Source organism: Leptodactylus fuscus, chromosome 3 (assembly GCF_031893055.1).
Source record: "Leptodactylus fuscus isolate aLepFus1 chromosome 3, aLepFus1.hap2, whole genome shotgun sequence".
Classification (NCBI taxonomy): Eukaryota; Metazoa; Chordata; class Amphibia; order Anura; family Leptodactylidae; genus Leptodactylus; species Leptodactylus fuscus.
Genome location: NC_134267.1, coordinates 75851658 through 75874808, shown reverse-complemented (window position 1 = coordinate 75874808; position 23151 = coordinate 75851658). Strand labels below are relative to the sequence as shown.

General features: G+C 45.4%; 1 protein-coding gene across 1 annotated transcript in view; it reads right to left on the bottom strand.

Moving 5' to 3' along the window:
- LOC142197492 (adenylosuccinate synthetase isozyme 2) overlaps nucleotides 1-23151 on the bottom strand; it is a 140047-nt gene that overhangs the window by 99316 nt on the left and 17580 nt on the right. Inside the window, exon 4 of the mRNA XM_075267793.1 lies at nucleotides 10880-10948. Within this exon, the coding sequence (XP_075123894.1) occupies nucleotides 10880-10948 (69 nt within the window). The remainder of the gene's footprint in view (nucleotides 1-10879; nucleotides 10949-23151) is intronic.

The window sequence follows — 23151 nt, the reverse complement described above, 5'->3', positions numbered from 1 at the left end:
GACGCGCGTATCTAATCCTCCCCTGTGTCGTATTGTGTGAAGAGGCGCATATCTAATCCTACGGCATGTGGTACTGTGTGCAGACGCGTGTATCTAATCCTATGGCGTGTACAACTGTGTGCAGACGCGTGTATCTAATCCTCCCCCGTGTGATATTGTGTGCTGAGATGCGTATCTAATTCTCTGGCTTGTAGTACTGTGTGCAGAGGCATGTATCTAATCCTCCAAAGTGTGAAACTGTGTGCACACACACGTATCTAATCCTCCCCTGTGTCGTATTGTGTGAAGAGGCGCATATCTAATCCTTCGGCGTGTGGAACTATGTGTAGAGGCGCGTATGTAATCCTACTGCATGTGGTACTGTGTGCAGACGCGTGTATCTAATCCTAGGGCATGTAGAACTGTGTGCAGATGTGCGTATCTAATCCTCTGGAGTGTGGAACTGTGCTTAGACGCGTGTAACTAAGGAGGCGCGTATCTAATCCTACGGCATGTGGTACTGTGTGCAGACGCGTGTATCTAATCCTATGGCATGTACAACTGTGTGAAGACACGTGTATTTAATCCTCCCGTGTGTGGTATTGTGTGAAGAGACATGCATCTAATCCTACGGCATGTGGAACTGTGCGTAGACGCGCATATCCAATCCCCCGGCATGTGGTACTGTGTGCAGACGCGTGTATCTAATCCTATGGTGTGTACAAATGTGTGCAGACGCGCATATCTAATCCTCTGGAGTGTGGAATTGTGTGTAGACGCCTGTATAATACTTCGGCATGTGGAACCGTGTGCAGACACACGTTTGAAATCCTTCAGTGTGTGGAACTGTGTGCAGAAGTGCGTATTTAATCCTCTGGTGTTTGGGACTGTGTGCAGACCCGTGTATCTAATCCTGTGGCGTGTGATACTGTGTGCTGATCTGTGTATCTAATCCTCTGATGCGTGTATCTCAGTTTGGATACCAGTGTTGTATTGTGCATGTGGAGTGACCGTGTGTATTGCAGTTGGAATATGAGTGAAAAACTTATAGGTTTGTATTGGCTAAGGCGGGGGGGGGGGGGGGGGGGGGCTTGTTTGGAATGCTGTATCTCAGCAACGGTACGTCCGAGCGAGTTGGAGTCTCGTCTTAAACCTTCCCGGATATCTGAAGTATCTCTGTACCAAATTTGGTGACGATCGGTCCAGTCGTTTGGTTCGCATTAGAGAACAGACAGACGGACAGAAATTCATTTTTATAATATAGGGAGATATACAGTGTATGTAATTATATACACATATATATATATACACATATATATATATATATATATATATATATATATATATATATATATATATACACATACATATACACACACACACACGCGCGCGCAATACCCGTGACTTCGTCCGCGGCCCTTAACTCCCCCTAGGCAAGACACCTGCAGTACCGGCCAGGCCAGAACTTATGATGTCATCAAGAGCTCCTACACCGAAAACCAATGCAGCATGAAGGTGAATGGGTAAAGGACAGCATATTTCCAGCAGGCCTGGGGTGTCAGACAGGGCTGTAGCCTGAGCCCAACGCTCTTCAACATATACATCAATGAACTAGCTACAGTCCTGAGGGCCTCACCAACAGCAGGCATTACCCTGAACGACCGTAAGGTGAAGTTTCTGCTATACGCCAATGACCTGCTGCTCCTGTCCCCCACCGAAAGAGGCCTCCAAGACAGAATGGGAGTACTGAAAAAAATTCAGCACCACATGGGCTCTACCCATCAACCACAAGAAGACCAAAGTCATGGTATTTCAGAAGGGCCACAATAAAGCCCCCACACGTCACACTAAATGGCTCCACACTGGAGAAAACCAGCAGCTACACCTACCTGGGGCTGGAGCTCAACCAAGCAGGGAGCTTCACAGCAATAGAAACCCTGAAAGGAAAAGCCTGCAGAACCTTCTATACCATCAGAAGGCAACTGTACCACCTCAAACCACCAGTGAGGGTCTGGCTGAAGATATTTGATGCAGTCGGCGCTCCGATACTTCTCAATGTCAGTGAGGTTTGGGGCCCAGTCACCCACCCAGACCAGTCAAAGTGGGATTCCAGCCAAATAGAAACCTTCCACCTGCAAGTACCTACTCCATGTCCATCGCAACACCTCCAACATGGGATGCCAGGCAGAGCTAGGCAGGCTCCCCCATGCAGAAGAGAACACTATCATTCTGGACACACATACAGGGCAGCAGCCCCGGCTCTTACAACCACCAAGCCTGGCTGAGCCACAGAGTCCTGTGCAAACCAGACAACCCCCAACCAAGCATCAGCAGTCTGCCAAGCCAAAACCCCCAACATGCCCTGAACAAGGCTCAAATAAAAGAGAGCGACAAAGAACGGTACATCGAGGAATGGAGAAGCGCAATAACTCCAAGAAACTCACTGTGTAAACAATCACTGCAAAAGGACTACACCAATGCAACCTACCTGGAAAAAAAACCCCACCACAAACAAAGACAGGCCCTGAGCCGGTACAGACTGAGCACCCACAGCCTGGAGATGAGACGGGCGACACAGGCAGACGTACAAGCCAGAGGAGAACAGAATGTGCCAGCACTGTGATCAGGGGGCCCTAGAAGACAAGGCCCACTTGCTGCTACACTGCACCAAATACTCAGCTGTGAGGGCCATCTACTTCAAAAACTCTCTGCCCCCATCCCAGACTTCACATCTGCAGATGAGAAGAGGAAACTCTACAACTTACTAGAAGAGGAGTCCACTGTGGAGATCGCTGCCCACTACGTGTCCAGCTGTCACCAAATGAGGGGAAGATGAAACCCCATGGACTGTCATACCCTCTAATCACCCATTCACCCCCTGACATTTCATTGGCAATGCCAAATATCTATTCGAACGTACCAATAAAGCTTCGTTGATTTGAGAGAAATAAATATAAATATAATATAATATATGAGTATGAAAACAAAACCCCAGAAATCATTACAACATAACTGGCTGCGTCTGGAAGGGAATGCATAAGCGGTGCAAGCGTGTGCCAGGATACACCGTAAATTTAAAGTTTACAAAGGAAAAGAAACCATAAGTGACCCCCACCTCCTGCGTGAAATGTCAGTCATGTACTGCTGAATTTTATCATGGAGAGAATCTGGGGCGAGGTCAGCGTACTGATCGCGGAAGTTAACAAGTCACAGTAAAAAGAGCGGCATGCCACAGCTTTATCAATAGGATTATGGACCATACTGCCCAACCACCTGCCCGACCTGCCATGGGGGTGGAGTCGACGATCAAGGAAGCAGATGCACTTATCCGTAAAGCTTCCTAACAGAGTCTCTAGTATGTAGGTACATTTCTTTAAGATATGAACGCAGTACCTTAAGGAGTTCAGATAGTACCTCTTGGGAACGGATCCGTTTAAGAGTCAGCTCGAGAGAATAAATGTGCGCAAGATGTGTAAGGACTCAAGCAACACGCTCCTTTTATAGGCGCGCTCAGTGTCTGATCAATACACCAAGAATCAAACACTTCAGCACCTCCTACTGTAGCGGGAGAGGAGTCGAGTCATTAGCATGGTTGAGATCGAAGTCTCTAATTGTCGCACTGAGAGCCGCCTTGAAGGAGGCACCCTTCAGAAGGCTATCGTTTTTCAGATATTGTGGATATCTGGAAAATGGCCCTTCTTAAAGTGGGACTCGAATCATTTTATACTCACTGTATTAAAGAGGACCTTTCACCACTTTTGGGCACATGCAGTGTTATATACTGCTGGAAAGCTGACAGTGCGCTGAATTCAGCGCACTGTCGGCTTTCCCGATCCGTGCCCGGTGTAAAGCGCTATCGGTCCCGGGACCGTAGCGCTTTAGTGACAGAAGGGCGTTTCTGACCATTAGCCAGAGACGTCCTTCTGCCTCGCGGCGCCTATCGCGCTGTGCTGTGGAGCGGGGAGGAACTCCCCCCTCCCTCTCCTGATAATACTCGTCTATGGACGAGCTGTGCGAGCAGAGGGAGGGGGCGTTCCTCCCCGCTCCACTGTACAGCGCGATTGGCGCCGCGAGGCAGAAGGACGTCTCTGGCTAATGGTCAGAAACGCCCTTCTGTCACTAAAGCGCTACGGTCCCGGGACCGATAGCGCTTTACACCGGGCACGGATCGGGAAAGCCGACAGTGCGCTGAATTCAGCGCACTGTCAGCTTTCCAGCAGTATATAACACTGCATGTGCCCAAAAGTGGTGAAAGGTCCTCTTTAACAGGATCACACAAGGCGTTGCTCTGTGTTGACTCATATTTTAACACATGGTCTGACCAAACACAGGGTATATGATGAGCAGAGACAAATAGAAAGCAAGGAAGTGGAAGCTAGTATCCATAGGTGACTGTACTACCAGGAGTCCCACTCTCAGCATGAAGTTCATGTCGGTAATCTGGCTGACATACAGACCATGTTTCACATGTGAAACACAGTGGTGTGCTGCACCTCTTAAGCCTCCGCACAAAAAATGGCACCACTGTAGTTTTCACTGACTTATACATGACAAATGAATTGACAGGGCTTCAAATGCAGACACATATAGAACTTGCACCATCATTTGCAGCTCTTCAATTTTGGCCCAGACACACGGCTGCAAAAACAATGGCCGTGTGTACGGGACCATTAAAAATTAATAGTCCACAACAGGGGTAGGGAACGTACAGCTCTCCAGCTGTTGCAAAACTACAACTCCCAGCATGCACACTTGCTCTGCTGTACTTGGAACTCCCATGGAAGTGAATGGAGCATGTTGGGAGTTGTAGTTTCACAGCAGCTGGAGAGCCGAAGGTTCCCTACCCCTGGTCCACAATATTAGCCACAATTGTGGATAAAAAGTAGCTTCTCAGTATCTTCATCATTGAGGTCCTTTATTATTACCTCCATATGTCTCACATAGAAGTAACCTTTATGTGAAGCACACAGGGGTTAATGTGAGGGACATGATGTGGTTAATTGCTATTAACGTGAGACACATGGAGTTAGTAAAACTAAATTAATAACCCCAAATGCCTGACATTAATAGGCATAGTACAGCATGTACATGTTTGGGTTTTTTTTGTTTGTTTTTTTTTTTTTTTAACTTTCACTTTGCTCCGAGCTTCTCTTTCACTCTGCTCAGTCTCTTGTGTGCAGGATACACGGCAGGAGCTCTCACTGCAGATGGGACCTGGATCTCTATAGGGATAAGCTCCGCCCCCTGAGTTCATTTCTCTCCTCTCATTGGCAGAGTGTCCTGAGAGAACTGAAGGGATGTTCATTTGCTGCAGATCCTGCTGTGCCAGCCAGATACGCCACGCGTGCCAAGGGTTGCCGACCCCTGTAGTATAGTGTTGATGTGCTGTGGAAATGTATAGACTCTCTTGGTCCCATTACATTATGCGTTTGTGGTGCGTAGCAAACTTCTACTTTGGTCTTAAAAGAGCAGTGCAGCATTGAATTGGGGAAAAGATTAAAATCCCCACACCACACGTCCTGTAAAGGCAAGGTGACTACTTGGCAATTACAAATAAGATCAAGGTATCAGAGAGAAATCCAGATGTTTTCTAGCACCTTCAGAACAGGGCGCTCCCCATATAGCTACTTTTAGGGGCTTTGCAAATGAGATACAGCATTTTAAAACTATTGCAGCAAAATGGATTCATGAGAAAAAAAAATATGATATATATATATATATATATATATATATATATATATAATGAAAAATCTAAATTTTAACTCAGTTTCGTTTTAATTTCTGTTGAACTATAAAGGGGTCAAACTGTGCAATTGCCATTTTCAATTATGCAAGGGGTTCAGTTTTGAAAATGGAGAGATTTATGGCTACTCGCACAGAGTGCATATCAATAAATTAAAGGAATCTGTCAATCACAATTTTTTTTTCTCATTTACACATCGGAATAGCCTTAAGAAAGGCTATTCTTTTACCTTTCGTTGGATTCTCCACGCTACCGTCGCTTGAAAAATCTAGTTTATGTCGGTATGTAAAAGAGTTCTCTTGCAGCACTGGGGGCAGGCCCCAGCACTCAAACAGCACTGGGGGCTTCCCCAATGCTGCCAGAGAACTCTCCAGCGCCGCCTCCATCTTCTTCTGGAACGAGGTCTTCACCGCGTCTTTTTTCAGCGGTGGCTTCAAATTTCTAGGCCTCGGGCAAAGCAGACTGCACATGCCTGCGGCCACGAGAAAAATGGCTGCTTACACAGTATTGTAAGTGGCCATTTTCTTGAGGCCGGCGGGTATGTGCAGTCAACTTGCCCTAGGCCTTAAGCCTAGAAGGAACTGGCTTGGAATTCCACTCCACGCCAGAAGACTTGGCACAGTGAGGAGAATGCATCAATCCCGGTATGTTCGTTTTCTGGCATAAAGAGATGATATTGCGGTGCACATTTGGTGCCAAATTTCTTCCTCAATCCCCAATCTGTGTCTTGCATGAGTTATAGAATCTGTTGGGCTCTGCTCACATTCATACAAGTTTTCTGGCTCATAGTCATCTGACTATTTATTAAAGGGCGTCTTCATAAATCTCTTGGTCCCTGTTCCAGTTGGGACATCGATTAAGACTGGCATTCGATACATCTGTCTTAATAAATCTGCCCCACTGTCATTTACTGGGAATAGCTAGGCAAGTCATAAGTGAGATAAGTATGGCATTACAGTATTTCTGCATGGATACTGTATAGCTTTTCGTGGGTTAAACAATACCCATACACGTGTAAATAGAAAAGACCGGGCTTCATAGTACATTATTGTCTCAGCACCCACCATCTACCCAACCCCACCCCCTCTTCACCACCTCCGCAGGATAATACCCAGTTTTTTTTAAACTCGTTTTATTGAAAAGTGCATAACAGTGCAAATAATACAGTAGAAGAAAACAGAATGGAAGCACAAATCAATCATAAAAAAAAAAAAAAAAAAAAGCACAAACGAACAAATATGAGCCACATCATCATCCCCTCCGGTCCCCAAACCCCCTCCCACCACCCGTACAGTTCAGAGCAACACATTACATATCATACCAAAGAAAAGGAAACATTATCATAACCGAGGGGGGCCATGAAACCGCCACGAGCCACCCCTCACGGAGTGAAGACATCAATAGCCGAACGCATTGAAGGGGCAGAGTACTGGGTTATGGGGGAGTCACACCAGGCACCCCAAACTTTATCAAACTTCTGGGGACAGCCTCTACCTTTATATATAATCTGAGTAAATGGGAGAACAGTGTTAACCAGTTTGCGCCACTGAGGAACGGATGGGGGTCGAGGGGCCATCCATCGCAAAGCGATGCCTTTCCTCGCATAAAACAAGCATTCCCGTAGGAAAATACGGACGTGGTGCTGCCACAGTTCCTCCTCCAGCACACCAAACAGGCATACTTCAGGAGAAATCGGGACAGGATGGTGCAGGACATCTGTCTGGAACCATATAAGTCACTATAATACCAGTGGAATCTAACCTGGATGTCATTACCATTAGTGAGGGTGTCACCTGTCTCCGAACGTATACGGAGAATAGCCGGGGACTCTTGTGTTCTGGTGCACCAGATGGAATAATAAACTGCTAGATTCATTCCCAAGTTCATAAAATTTCTGTTTACTAAAGAACAGATCTACGGGCCTTTTCATAAAGTGTATGTAGATACTGTCTACCCACCTGCAGCCATTGGGATCTAGACTTATCCGTGGGGTTGGCCACATAAGCAGCTTCCAGAGAGGTACACTGGGCCGCCAGGGAGGTCTCCAACAACAAGGACTCTTGTTTAATGAAAGATATAGAGGAACGAATACACCCACAAAGATATGCCTTGGTGGTTTCCCACGGTGGGGGGGGGGGGGGGGGGGGGGGGTATCAGGGGCATTAACAGTCAGGAAAACCTGAAGCTGATCAGGTATCCTGTCATTGGGTGCAAACAATTTAAGCCAGAATGGATGTATACGGCAGCTTTGATACAACCTAATCGTGTCCCCATTACTCAGAACAACTAACAAGGGGGAGTGATCAGATCTACAGAATGCAAAATAGAACAAGTTTTGACATTCCCAAAGGCATAGTCAATACGGGACAGGGCATGTCTATGGGCAGAGTGGCAGGAAAAGACCGGAAAGTCAGGGAACAGTCCTCCACAGGTCCTGCCACCCTAAATCCCGGACCAGTCTGGCCATGGGGGTGGGATGGGAAGACGGCAGCGGGCCTGTACCAGCATAGAATCTATCTAAAGCATTATTCATCACCCGGATAAAATCACTCAGGCACAAAACCACCGCCCCAGGAAATTTAGCTTCAAACTGAACCGCCCCCCGGAGTACAGATAAATCCGATGCAGGCAGCAAATTATATCCCCAAAATCACATACAGGGTCGAGTCTATCCAAGCCTGTGAATATAAATAACGTCCCTCAAGGTCCCTCTCAACCACTCCCGCCTCTAATAGGGTCACCCCTCTAAAAAAGGATGTATGCAAAGAGTGGGCAGCCCACTGAACCCATGGCTTCTGAAGCCATCTAACAGTCTCAGACACCAAGTGCGTCTCCTGAAGCCAGACAAGATGAGGGTGAACTCGTCTAATCTGGGAAAAAACAGCGACGCGGACTACCCAAACCCCTCACATTCCACGAAAGAACATTAAGTGATGCCATGATGGTACATCTTCCAATAACTGTAGCATCTAAACTCTGGGCAGGGGACACAGGACATTAGACGGGATCCCAGGACTAGAAGGGAAACCAGCATGTGGCAGAACATTAACCAACTGGAAACAGAAACATAACAAAACAATACACCAACAATACAATGCACGGAGGGTGCAAACATTGTACAAAAGCAGCAAATTTGCACAGATAAGTGAGGTATGTTCATGTAGTAGAGACGAGGGTGTAGACCCAAAGCAATTAAGACACCCTAGGCCACCGGGTCAGCTAAAGAACATAGAATCCGTCAGAGCAATAAATGTGGAAGGAGAACACAGCAGACAGGATGAAAAAACAAAATAACAAAAACAACAGGTCCAGGCATATGGTCCAGCAGGACCTCTCACCACCAGGATATGCCATCAACACTGTGGAGATCTGGGCAGAAGAGATAACCAATCCTACGCATCTCTAGGTGTAGTGAAGAAGAGAGAACGGTCGCCATCAATGACACGAAGCCGGGCTGGGTAGACCATGGAATACTGAATCTCCTTCTCTCAGAGCTTCCTCTTACCGCCACAAAGGATGCTCAAGTTTTCTGGAGAGCAGCTGAAAAAAATATCAGTAAATAGCGCCGTAGCTCCATTAAACTTGATCTCTCCTACCCAGCGTGCAGCCCGCAGTGCAGTGTCGCGGTCTGTGCAGTAGGCGGGCCAGCAGAGGACGCGGAGGGGCCCCTTGAGGAGGGGGCTTAGCAGGAACTCTGTGGGCTCTCTCAACCGCAAATATGGAGGAAAAATGAGCATCCGACAGAGTATTGCGCAGCCATGTCTCTATAAAGGATCGAGGGTTGGCACCATCCGCACGTTGTGGAATGCACAAAATACATAGATTATTGCGGCGTAATCGGTTCTCCAAATCATCCGCCCTCTGGGACCACAAGGCAGCCACCCGTTCCAGTTCTTGAATTTTGGCAGGGAGGGGTTGAATAGAGTCCCCCACCCAGGAAACACGCTCCTCCACTTCGCCCACCCTGCCTTGCAAAGCCTGAAAGTTTTGACGAAGCAGGCAGAGAGCAATTTTAACCTCCTCAATTTTGCCAGTTAGGGAAGACGTATCGGCTTGGATCGCCTCCAGCAGTTGCGCAGTCACCTGCTTCAAGGTGGGTTCAGCATCGTCCACAGACACATCAGAGGGGCAAGCCGCAGGAGTGGTGGAGGGCGGGGGGGGTAGAGGATCTTGCAAAGCCACGTAGGCGGTCCGACTCATTTTTGAGGGACCGCTGCCGCCCGTCTTCTGTGCCGTGAGAGTAGGTATGGAGGTGGATGGAGAGGCCCAAACACGCCGAAATGTCCACAGCAGGACAAAGGATAAACAGAGGATAAACAGCACAGAACAGCTTTACTCACAGGCACATGGGAAGAAGTCACTCAAGCAGGGCACAACAGTTCCAAAAACACAGCAGGACAGGGCAGACACAGGGTAGCCCACTCCAGGGAATGTCCAGGAAAAGCAGGGGAGGGATCCCACAGGAGCAGAGTAGGAGCCATTCCAGGGCCGGCCAGGCAGTAAGGAAGAGGGGATCAATGGCGGCCACCCACGTGCAGAGGCCAGGAGAAGTCTTCAGAGAGGACAGGCTGTAGCTAAGGCTCCACTCACCCATCCCAGCAGCAGAGCTAGGAGACACAAAAGTCACAGGAGGGCCGGGAGGAAGGTATTCGGAGGCTGCAGGCCGGAACTCAGGGCAGAGGAGGATGCCGCTGGACAGGAGGAGACACTCCAAAGATGGCCGCCGGCTGCACACATGGGGAGTAGGCTGCAAGCACTCCCGGCAGCTCGTACACCAGGAGGACCGGAGCAGAGAGCCGTGTAGGAGAGGAGGGCAGACTGAGGCAATATCCGACCAAAGCAGGGACCCGGGGTTCAGGTAATCAGGCTGAAGTACAGGATTAAGGGTCGAGTTGGCACAGAGCTCCCACTAAATGCGACCGCCCACTTCGAGCGCTAGCCACGCCCCCTCGGATAATACCCAGTTTAGTGACCCTCACATTGTGTAACCACCGTTACAGGCATGCATACATGGCCTAATTCCCTATTATTGGCCCCCACACAATATACTGTCCCTTTACAAGTCATACACTTTATGGTAAAAAGTGATAGTACACATTGATTATGACAACTTTTGTCATAAGTTATCAAAAGAATACATAAATATGCTTTACTAACCTTGCCCTTTTATCAGATTTTTCTCCGCTTCTTCAAATAAACCAGGTAGGTGAATTACAACCCCATTTCCTAAAAACATAAAAAATAATATTCATAATTTGTAACACATACCGTATATACTCGAGTATAAGCCAAATTTTTCAGCACAGTTTTTGTGCTGAAAAAGCCCCCCTCGGCTTATACTCGAGTCAGCAAAAAAAAAAAAAAAAAAAAATAATTATGGCCAGTCTTAATATCAATGTATAGAATCTCCCATAAAATAGTGGCAGAAAGAAAAGCTTTAAAAAAAAATAAATTCTAAATCACTGCTTTTCGTAGAATACATGCAAAAGTAGAAAATGACTGTGAAACACAAACACATTAGGTATCCGTGTCTGAAAGTGCTCGATCTACTGAATATAGGGTATCTGCAGTGCTTCTGTTCCGTCGGGAAGGGGATAATAGGAGCACTGCAGATACCCTATATTCAGCCAGGCTGAATTTCATGTGGGGAGAAAAACCCAGTCCTCAAGGTCAGGGGCAGACAGACAACCAAAACACCCCCTCCCCAGCACCCACAAACTAACCATTTTAATTTTTTAAATTTTCCAGTATTCCCCGACCCCCCCCCCCCCCCATCCCCCCCGGCTTATACTCGAGTCTAAGAGTAAGTTTTCCCAGTTTTTTTTTTGTGGTAAAATTAGGGGCCTCTGCTTATATTGTCACGAATTCTAACTAGCATAAAATATAACTTTTATTTTGATCAGCTAAAAATAATATAGCCAGGGCTATTAAAACAAACAAATAACAAACACACCAGCAGGCGTGATTAGGACAACTCCCAATACACTCTTTCAGTATGTGTCCCCACAGACTGCTGGCGCAATTATATTGATTTAAATGAGCATCCAGGGAATAGTAAACTAACTCTCTGGCACATGCTAGTAAACACCACTTTATAGGTTCAAGAATAAGAGGTTGTTACTCTAGCTGCTGCCGTAGCTGTATAGGATAATCATCCCCCCATTACCCTGCTCTGATATCTTGCATAGAGCCCTGGAGCCTATTGACACTCATGCACACTTACACACATGCCACCCTATGTAAGCTAGGTGCGGCTTTTTTACAGATTAAGTGTGCATACCAAATGCTGGTCTTAGTAATTTACTGACATTTATGCTCTTTCACTATGTCCCTGCCTGTTCAAAATAAACTACAGGTATCCAGGTTTAAGATGCGCATAATAAAATCTCTCAACGCGTTTCAAAGTTAAACTTATCATCAGGAGAGGATGTAAATCAAAAAAATAATAAAGATGTAGTTGCGGTTAAAACCGCATTTCCCGGTCCCTGATGGTGGGAGCCGGTACGGAGTGTCTGAGACACTCCGTACCGGCTCCCACCATCAGGGACCGGGAAATGCGGTTTTAACCGCAACTACATCTTTATTATTTTTTTGATTTACATCCTCTCCTGATGATAAGTTTAACTTTGAAACGCGTTGAGAGATTTTATTATGCGCATCTTAAACCTGGATACCTGTAGTTTATTTTGAACAGGCAGGGACATAGTGAAAGAGCATAAATGTCAGTAAATTACTAAGACCAGCATTTGGTATGCACACTTAATCTGTAAAAAAGCCGCACCTAGCTTACATAGGGTGGCATGTGTGTAAGTGTGCATGAGTGTCAATAGGCTCCAGGGCTCTATGCAAGATATCAGAGCAGGGTAATGGGGGGATGATTATCCTATACAGCTACGGCAGCAGCTAGAGTAACAACCTCTTATTCTTGAACCTATAAAGTGGTGTTTACTAGCATGTGCCAGAGAGTTAGTTTACTATTCCCTGGATGCTCATTTAAATCAATATAATTGCGCCAGCAGTCTGTGGGGACACATACTGAAAGAGTGTATTGGGAGTTGTCCTAATCACGCCTGCTGGTGTGTTTGTTATTTGTTTGTTTTAATAGCCCTGGCTATATTATTTTTAGCTGATCAAAATAAAAGTTATATTTTATGCTAGTTAGAATTCGTGTGTTTAAAGGTAGCATTTTGTGCCCCTCTTTGTCAAATAGCATCTGCTTATATTGTGTAACAAATTTTTTCTAAAAGTCACCATATTCTGATAACCATAACTTTTTTTTTTTACTTCCATGTACGGGGATGTATAGGGAGGATTTTTTTGTTTGTTTTGTTTTCGCAGGGCCGGGTGTACTTTTTAGTTATACCAACTTTGGGGAAATGCTATTGCTTTTATCAATTTTTATTAAAATTTTTATCAGAAGCAAAACAGTGAAAAAACGGCGGCTTGGCACTTTTGACTCTTTCCTGCTACGGCGTTTAACAAACAGGAAAAATATTTTTTTTTAGAGATCTGTAGAGTGGGCGTTTTTGGACACAGGGTACCTAACATGTATGCGTTTCACAGTATTTAGCTACTTTTATATGCGTTCTAGGGAAAGGGGAGTGATTTGAATTTTTAATACTTTTAAATTTTTTTAATATTTTTTTTTGACTATTTTTATTTTGCGCATTTATTAGACCCTCTAGGGGTCTTGAACCCCAAGGGGTCTGATCACTAATGTAATGCATTACAATACATTGCAAAAAAATCGTCATTTCTTTTGCAGACTGCATAGAGCAGCCTGCAAAAGAATATCATGCTCCAGGCGCCAGCGATCACTGGCAAAATGGCGCCTCGGTCAGCTTTGACAGAGGCGCCAGAGGGGTTAATGCCTCTGATCGGTCCGTGCACCTACCGGAGGCATTAGCGCTGGGTGTCTACTGTGTACAACAGTAGACAACCGGCAGCTATGACGACCGCCCGACTCCCGGGTGGCCCTATAGTTAAACAACCCACTTCTGTAGTGGATGACGTAGCTAATATGACCTCCCTACTAAAGCCAATATCTCAGGACTGGATGTAGCTATCTTGATGGTTTAAGATTCGTTTTAAAGAAGAGAATCTCCTCTAAAATGATTCCAAGGTCGTCATGATAGCACTTAGTTATGGAGTGATTCACTGTTGAAAACGCTGTCGGGAATTGAGATCTGCAATTGGTTCTCTATGCCAAATAGCGTCTTCAACAGTGAATCGCTGTATAATCTACATCAAACCAAGCGAAGATCACTCCGCACAGAGAACTAATGATTATGACGATGACCATGAAGTCTTCCTTCTTTCTCTTCCGTTCCTTAGCTGCTATGGACTCCTAGTATATCTTCTCTTCTCAGCAAATGTGTGTCTACGTCTGTATTATATTACTGTGTATCCTGTACCTGTATTACTATGCTGCTGTAACATACTGAAATTTCCCCACTGTGGGACTATTAAAGGATCTTATCTTAACTATTTGGCATAGAGAACCAATTGCAGATCTCAAATCCCTCCAAAACTAAGTGCCATCATGAAGACCTTGGAATCATTTTAAAAAGAAGATTAAGATTCATTTTACAGATGAGAATTAAACCATCATGATAGCCCCATCCAGTCTTGAGATATAGGGCTCTAAAGTGTCCCCCCTCCTGTCTAAGGAAGCATCTTAGGAACTGTAGTAGGAAGGAGAGGGAGGAGATGAGCCCTGCAGCCTGCACAGTGATAATGAATGATCATTATCTGTGCTTAACCTGTATGTGACCCCATAAAAAGCAGAAGCAGGGGCTTCTGTCTCTGTAACTCCTGTCAATCAGAGAGCATTCTATACTTTTGCGCTCTGTCTCAGAGGGAGAATGTAATTTCCCCCTGAGCCTTACAAGTAGGGTATTCTTAAGTAATACCCTCTAAAAATAAGTTCATTGGCGCTGTGACCCAGACGCTTACACAACATATACACAAAGTCATAAATAAAGTTTACATTTCACTCAATTCCTGTCCAGTCCATACCTGAGCTCTCTACAGTAAAATACACCTCTAGCAATATGCATTACACGCTAAAATAAAAGTAATAACATTTATCACTATAGATGAACGGATAAGTTGCTAAAATTTTTATAGGGGTATGGAAAATAAAAATTTTATGTAAAGTCCTATTTAATTTGCATGCACAAATTAATGGGTTGGCGCATTTCTGCGATTTTGGTTGTTATTAGAGATGAGCGAATACTGTTCGGATCAGCCGATCCGAACAGCACGCACGCATTGAAATGAATGGACGTAGCCGGAACGCGGGGGGTTAAGCGGCCGGCGTCAAAGCGGAAGTATCAGGTGCTTCCATTCATTTCAATGCGTGCGTGCTGTTCGGATCGGCTGATCCGAACAGTACTCGCTCATCTCTAGTTGTTATTTTTTTTAACACCTGCCCCTGTAAATATAAATATATATATACACTCACCGGCCACTTTATTAGGTACACCTGTCCAACTGCTCGTTAACACTTAATTTCTAATCGGCCAATCACATGGCAGCAACTCAGTGCATTTAGGCATGTAGACATGGTCAAGACAATCTCCTGCAGTTCAAACCGAGCATCAGTATGGGGAAGAAAGGTGATTTGAGTGCCTTTGAACGTGGCATGGTTGGTGCCAGAAGGGCTAGTCTGAGTATTTCAGAAACTGCTGATCTACTGGGATTTTCACACACAACCATCTCTATATATAGAGAGCAATGGACCGCACACTATTAAACAGTATGGACCGCACACCGTATGTAGGTGAAAGGTGAAAGAATTCTTTATTGGTACATATTTGTTGGTTTGGAAAGCATAAAGAAAGCACTAGATCATTGCGATGGACATAACGTTTCGGTCATTTTGGACCTTCATCAGATAAGATCTAGCAGCAAGCAGAGTGCGCAGAGGAATCATGGCGTGTTGACAAGAAACATTCTCTATAATTTTGTTGGCTGCCTCAGTATTATAGGAGAATATATTATGAGACATTTGGCCAAATACAGGTGCTGGTCCAAGGTGAGTAATAGTAATATATAGAGAGCAATGGACCGCACACTATTAAACAGGGAGTATGGGTGCTAGCAGACAAAGAGTCCTGCGACTCTTGTACACAGTATAAATAAATGCTGCTGCACATGATTCCTCTGCGCACTCTGCTTGCTGCTGATGAAGGTCCAAAATGACCGAAACGTTATGTCCATTGCAATGATCTAGTGCTTTCTTTATGCTTTCCAAACCAACTCATGGCGTATATGTACCAATAAAGAATTCTGTTTCACCTTTCACCTGCATACGGTGTGCAGCAGCATTTATTTATACTGTGTACAAGAGTCGCAGGACTCTGTCTGCTAGCACCCATACTCCCTGTTTAATAGTGTGCGGTCCAATTCTGTTTCACCTTTCACCTACATACGGTGTGCAGCAGCATTTATTTGCACAACCATCTCTAGGGTTTACAGAGAATGGTCCGAAAAAGAAAAAACATCCAGTGAGCGGTAGTTCTGTGGGCGGAAATGCGTTGTTGATGCCAGAGGTCAGAGGAGAATGGCCAGACTGGTTCGAGCTGATAGAAAGGCAACAGTGACTCAAATAGCCACCCGTTACAACCAAGGTAGCCAGAAGAGCATCTCTGAACGCACAGTACGTCAAACTTTGAGGCAGATGGGCTACAGCAGCAGAAGACCACACCGGGTGCCACTCCTTTCAGCTAAGAACAGGAAACTGAGGCTACAATTTGCACAAGCTCATCGAAATTGGACAATTGAAGATTGGAAAAACGTTGCCTGGTCTGATGAGTCTCGATTTCTGCTGCGACATTCGGATGGTAGGGTCAGAATTTGGCGTCAACAACATGAAAGCATGGATCCATCCTGCCTTGTATCAACGGTTCAGGCTGGTGGTGGTGGTGTCATGGTGTGGGGAATATTTTCTTGGCACTCTTTGGGCCCCTTGGTACCAATTGAGCATCATTGCAACGCCAAAGCCTACCTGAGTGTTGCTGACCATGTCCATCCCTTTATGACCACAATGTACCCAACATCTGATGGCTACTTTCAGCAGGATAATGCGCCATGTCATAAAGCTGGAATCATCTCAGACTGGTTTCTTGAACATGACAATGAGTTCACTGTATTCCAATGGCCTCCACAGTCACCAGATCTCAATTCAATAGAGCATCTTTGGGATGTGGTGGAACGGGAGATTCGCATCATGGATGTGCAGCCGACAAATCTGCGGCAACTGTGTGATGCCATCATGTCAATGTGGACCAAAATCTCTGAGGAATGCTTCCAGCACCTTGTTGAATCTATGCCACGAAGAATTGAGGCAGTTCTGAAGGCAAAAGGGGGTCCAACCCGTTACTAGCATGGTGTACCTAATAAAGTGGCCGGTGAGTGTGTACATATATATATATATATATATATATATATATATATATATATATATATTTACGTGTGTGTGTGTGTGTGTGTGTGTGTGTGTGTGTGTGTGTGTGTGTGTGTGTGTGTGTGTGTGTGTGTGTGTATGTGTCATGTATGAACTCCTCACATATTGCAGTTTTTTGGAAAGTTCATTTTGTTTGCATAAAGAAATTACATGAGCCGTCCTTTAGTGACAATTTAGAATTTTTGTGCAATTTTTGCTTGCAAACTCTGCTGCGAAGTTGCATGAAGGTGGTTGTACATATGAATTAATAAATTATGTTTTTATATACGGTGTGCTGTGCAATCTGAAAAAGTTACATACTATTCCTGTCCGGTTTCAAGGCCAGTGCTTCCTTGGTCCCTATTCATTTAAATAATTGGGCCGCGGAATCACAGCTAGTGCACAGGTGGCACCGGTATGACATCAATCACAACCGGCGTGCACATGGTCATGTGCAAATAGCCCAGTCATAAATGCGGTTCCATTTGGCTATTACTTCTTGTCAGTAACAGGAAGAGGGGTAGCAAATGCTAGATTTTGAGAACAAGGCTTGCCTGTAGCATATCAGAGGTCTACACAGAATCGCAAAAAAAAAAAAAAAAAAAAAAACCTGCAAATATTAAAAGTTTTTAACTTTAATAATGACTAACCAATAGGCTTTAAATTACCCTCTACTGTATATAGTGGCAACATATATACATACCTTGCCCAACATACACAACTGCTGAAGCACACTGTTCTAAGGACAAAGATCAAAAAACCTTGTGTATATATTCACTAAACATAGGAAAACTGTTCCCTGACTATACTGAAGCCTGGCTACCAGACTGCCACCTTGGCAAAGACGGGTGGCACAGTATCTGCTTTGGAGATTCAGTTTGGACAGGTCGGCTATGTCAGTATGGTGCCACACTACTAGTCTTCACACAAAGACTATTATCAGGCCTTACACAGTTGACCTCCCTGGTGTGGGAATTTACCAAACAACCTTTTGCTGCCTGGCTGGGACATACCAGTCTTCCCAGACCACACCCTTCACTCATTACTATACTTATTACTTATATATAACTAGCAGGAGGACCTGGCTTCGCACGGGTATATTACATTTTATGTTTGTGTAGTGGCCCCATAACAATTGTCTAATTTTGCACTAGTGTATTTTGTATGTGGATTGTGTGTATGTCCATAAGCGTCATGTGATTATGTGCATTTCATTTTGGATATCAGTGAAAAAACTGTGATCAGTTGTTATGGATACCTGGCGTAAAGCTTTATCTAATCCTTCCCCGTGTAGTACTGTGTTTAGACGCAAGAATCTAATCCTCCCCCGTGAGGTATTGTGTGAAGTGGCTTGTATCTAATCCTCCGGTGTGTGGTATTGTGTGAAGACGCATGTATCTAATCCTCTGGCGTGTAGAACTGTGTGCAGATGTGCGTATCTAATCCTCCCCCGTGTGGTACTGTGTGCTGAGACACATATCTAATTCTCTGGCATGTGGTACTGTGTGCAGAGGCATGTATGCGAGCCTCCAAAGTGTGGTACTTTGTTCAGACGCACGTATCTAATCCTCCCCTGTGTGGTATTGTGTGAAGAGGCGCGCGCATCAAATCCTACGGCGTGTTGAACTATGTGTAGACGCGCGTATCTAATGCTATAGCATGTGGTACTGTGTGCAGACGCGCGCATCTAATCCTCTTGCGTGTGGAACTGTAGGCAGACACGCATATCTAATCCTACGGCACGTGCAGACGCATGTATCCAATCCCCCGGCGTATGGTACTGTGTGCAGAAGTGTGTTTCTAATCCTCTGGCATACTGAACTGTGTGCAGATGTGCAAATCCAATCCTCGGGCGTGTGGTACTCTGTGCAGATGTGCATATCTGATCCTCTGGTGGTGGTACTATGTAAAGACAAGCATATCTAATCCTCAGGCGTGTTGAACTGTGTGCAGATGTGCGTATCTAATCCTCCCGTGTGGTATTGTGTGAAGAGGTGCGTAGCTAATACTCCTCCGTGTGGTACTGTGTGCCGAGACACGTATCTAATTCTCTGGCTTGTGGTACTGTGTGCAGACACGTATCTAATCCTCCCATGTGGTATTGTATGAAGAGGCGCATATATAATCCTACGGCGTGTGCAACTGTGTACAGACACATGTATCGAATCCTCTGGCGTGTGGAACTGTAAGCAGACGCATGAATCTAATCCTACGGCATGTGGTACTGTGTGTAGACGTGCGTATCTAATCCTTTGGTGTGTGGAACTGTGTGCAGATGCGCGGATCCAATCCCCTGGCATATGGTTCTGTATGCAGACACACATCTAATATTATGGCATGTGGTACTGTGTGAAGACGTGCGTTTCTAATCATCTGGCGTGTGGTACTGTGTGCAGATGCGCATATCTAAGCCTCCTCTGTGTGGTACTGTGTGTAGATGCACGTATCTAATCCTCTGGCGGTGGTACTATGTTAAGACATGCGTATCTAATTCTCCAGCGTGTTGAACTGTGTGAAGAGGTGCGCATCTAATCCTCTCCCATGTGGTACTTTGTGCAGACACACATATCTAATCATTCAGTGTGTGGAACTGTGTGCATAAGCGCGTATTTAATCCTCTGGTGTGTGGGACTGTGTGCAGACGCGTTTATCTAATCCTATGGCATGTGATACTGTGTGCTGATCCGTGTATCTAATCCTCTGATGCGTGTATCCTTTTGGATATCAGTGTTGTATTGTGCATGTGGAGTGACCACGTGTATTGCAGTTGGAATATGAGTGAAAGACTTGCAGGTTTGTATTGGCTAAGGAGGGTGGGGGGGCATTGTGTTTGGAATGCTGTATCTCCGCAACAGTACGTCGTTTGGTTTGCATTAGAGAACAGACAGACAAGAATTCATTTTTATACTATAGAGAGACTAGAGGAGTCTAGAGACTAGAGTACCCAGCTTTGCACGGATATAATACATGTTATGTTTGTGTAGTGGCCCCATAAGAATTGTCCAATTTTGCACTGGTGTATTTTGTATGTGGTTTGTCTGTATGTCCATAAGTGTCATGTGATTATGTGCATCTCATTTTGGATATCAGTGAAAAATCTGGGATCAGCTGTTATGGATACCTGGAGTAAAGCTGTATCTAATCCTTCCCCATGTAGTACTGTGTTTAGAAGCAAGTATGTAATCCTTGTTGGTGTGGTACGGTGTGCAGATGCACATATCTAATCCTCCGGTGTCTGTGCAGATGCGTGTATCTAATCCTCCCCCGTGTGGTTTTGTGTGAAGAGGTGCATATCTAATCCTCCGGTAAGTGAAACTGTGTGCAGACGTGCGTATCTAATCTTCTGGCGTGTGGTACTGTGTGCAGAGGCATGTAGCTAATCCTCCAAAGTGTGGTACTGTGTTCAGTCGCACGTATCTAATACTCCCCTGAGTGGTAATGTGTGCAGAGGCGCGTATCTAATCCTACAGCATGTGGAATCGTGTGTAGACGCACATATCTAACTTACAGCATGTGGTATTGTGTGCAGATGCGTGTATCCAATCACCCGGCGTCTGTCTGTTCTCTAACGCAAACCAAACAACTGGACCGATCTTCACCAAATTTAGTACAGAGATACTTCAGGTATCCGGGAAGGTTTAAGACGAGACTCCCCTCGGACGTACCATTGCTGAGATACAGCATTCTAAACACAATGCCCCCCCCCCTTCCTTAGCCAATACAAACCTATAAGTTTTTCACTCATATTCCAACTGCAATACACACGGTCACTCCACATGCACAATACAACACTGGTATCCAAACTGAGATACACGCATCAGAGGATTAGATACACAGATCAGCACACAGTATCACACGCCATAGGATTAGATACACGCGTCTGCACACAGTCCCACACACCAGAGGCTTATATACGTGCGTCTGCACACGGTTCCACGTGCCGAAGGATTAGATACATGCGTCTGAACACAGTACCACATGCCAAAGGATTGGATACACGCATCTGCACACAGTTCCACACACCAGAGCATAAGATATGCACCTCTGCACACAGTACCACATGCCGAAGGATTAGATACGCACCTCTTCACACAATACCACACAGGGGAGGACTAGATACATGCGTCTGAACACAGTACCACACGGGGGAGGAGGTGGGGTTGGGGTGGGGCGGGTGTATTGGGATAAATATAACAGTCCGTGGAGTCTCATCTTCCTCTTGTTTGGCGACAGCTGGACACGTATTAGGCAGCGATCTCCACAGTTGCCTCTTCTTCTCCCAGTAGAATGTAGAGTGATTAGATATGCGCGTCTGCACACAGTTCCACACGCTAAAGGATTAGATACGCATGTCTGCACAAAGTACCACACAGGGGAGGATTGGATACGCACATCTGCACACAGTACCACACACCAGAGGATTAGATAAGCACGTCTGCACACAGTACCACATGCCGTAGGATTAGATACGCGCGTCTGCTTATAGTTCCACACGCAGGAGGATTAGATAAGCGCGTCATCACAAAGTTGTACACGCCATAGGATTAGATACACGCGTCTGCATACAGTACCACATGCTATAGGATTAGATACTCTCCTCTACACACAGTTCCACATGCCGTAGGATTAGATACGCATCACTTCACACAATACCACATGGGGAGGATTAGATACACGCATCTGCACACAGTACCACACAGGGGAGGATTAGATATGTGCATCTGCACAAAGTACCACACCAACAAAGATTAGATACTTGCATCTAAACACAGTACTACACGGGGAAGGATTAGATACAGCTTTACTCCAGGTATCCATAACTGATCACAGGCTTCTCACTGATATCCAAAATGAGATGCACATAACGCTTATGGACATACACACAAACCACATACAAAATACACCAGTGCAAATATGTGTGTGTGTGTATATATATATATATATATATATATATATATATATATATATATATATATATATATATATATATAGAGAGAGAGAGAGGGCCCAGCTTTGCACGGGTAGATTTCATGCTTTATTTGTGTAGTGGGTCCATTAGAATTGTCCAGTTTTACACTGGTGTATTTTGTATGTCGTTTGTGTGAGTGTCCATGAGCATATTGTGACGCTGCCCTAACCAAAGTCACTGATGACCTAACTGCCACAGCCATGCGTCGCTACTCTGTGTCAAAGGCAGAGAAGAGGTCAAGGTGGTGGACAACAGTCCCTCTTGTTAGAAATGCTATCATTCCTTGGCATCTCAGACCTGGCCTTTCCTGGATCTCCTAATACCGCACATTCAGCGTCTCCCACTCACGCGGCTCCTCCTCCTCGTCACGCCCTCTTTTTGTTCTCTATCCACACCCTCGGCCAACTCATACAATCTCAGTTTTCAATACCATTGCTACGCTGATGACACTCAAATATCTCTCTGTGTACCAGAAGCTACCTCTCTGTTGGCCAAAGTTTTAAAGTGCCTAGCAGCCGTAACCTCCTTTCTCTCCTCCCGCTTTCTCAAATTCAACCTGGAGAAAATAGAGTTCATCATCCTCGCCCCAACCCATATGATCCCCTCTATCTGACCCATCTATCACAGTTAATGGAACCACACTTACCCCTATCCCACAGGGTCGCTACCTCAGGATAACCCTGAACTCTGACTTATACTTCACATCACACACACAAAACCTTAACACCTCCTGCCGCTTACAATCACCCCTGAAACCACAGAGATGCTAGTTCATACCCTCAACCTCCCGCTTAGACTACTGTAACACCCATTTCCATGGCCTCCCTGCAAATACTCTTGCCCCTCCCCCCCTCCCCTCCAGTCTACCTTAAACTGTTCTGCTCGCTTAATACACCTCTCCCCCGTTCTTCATCGGACGCTCCCCTTTGCCAATCTCTTCACTGGTTAACCATTGCCCAGCGATTAGAGATCAAAATATGAATGCTGACACACAAAGCCATCCACAAGCTG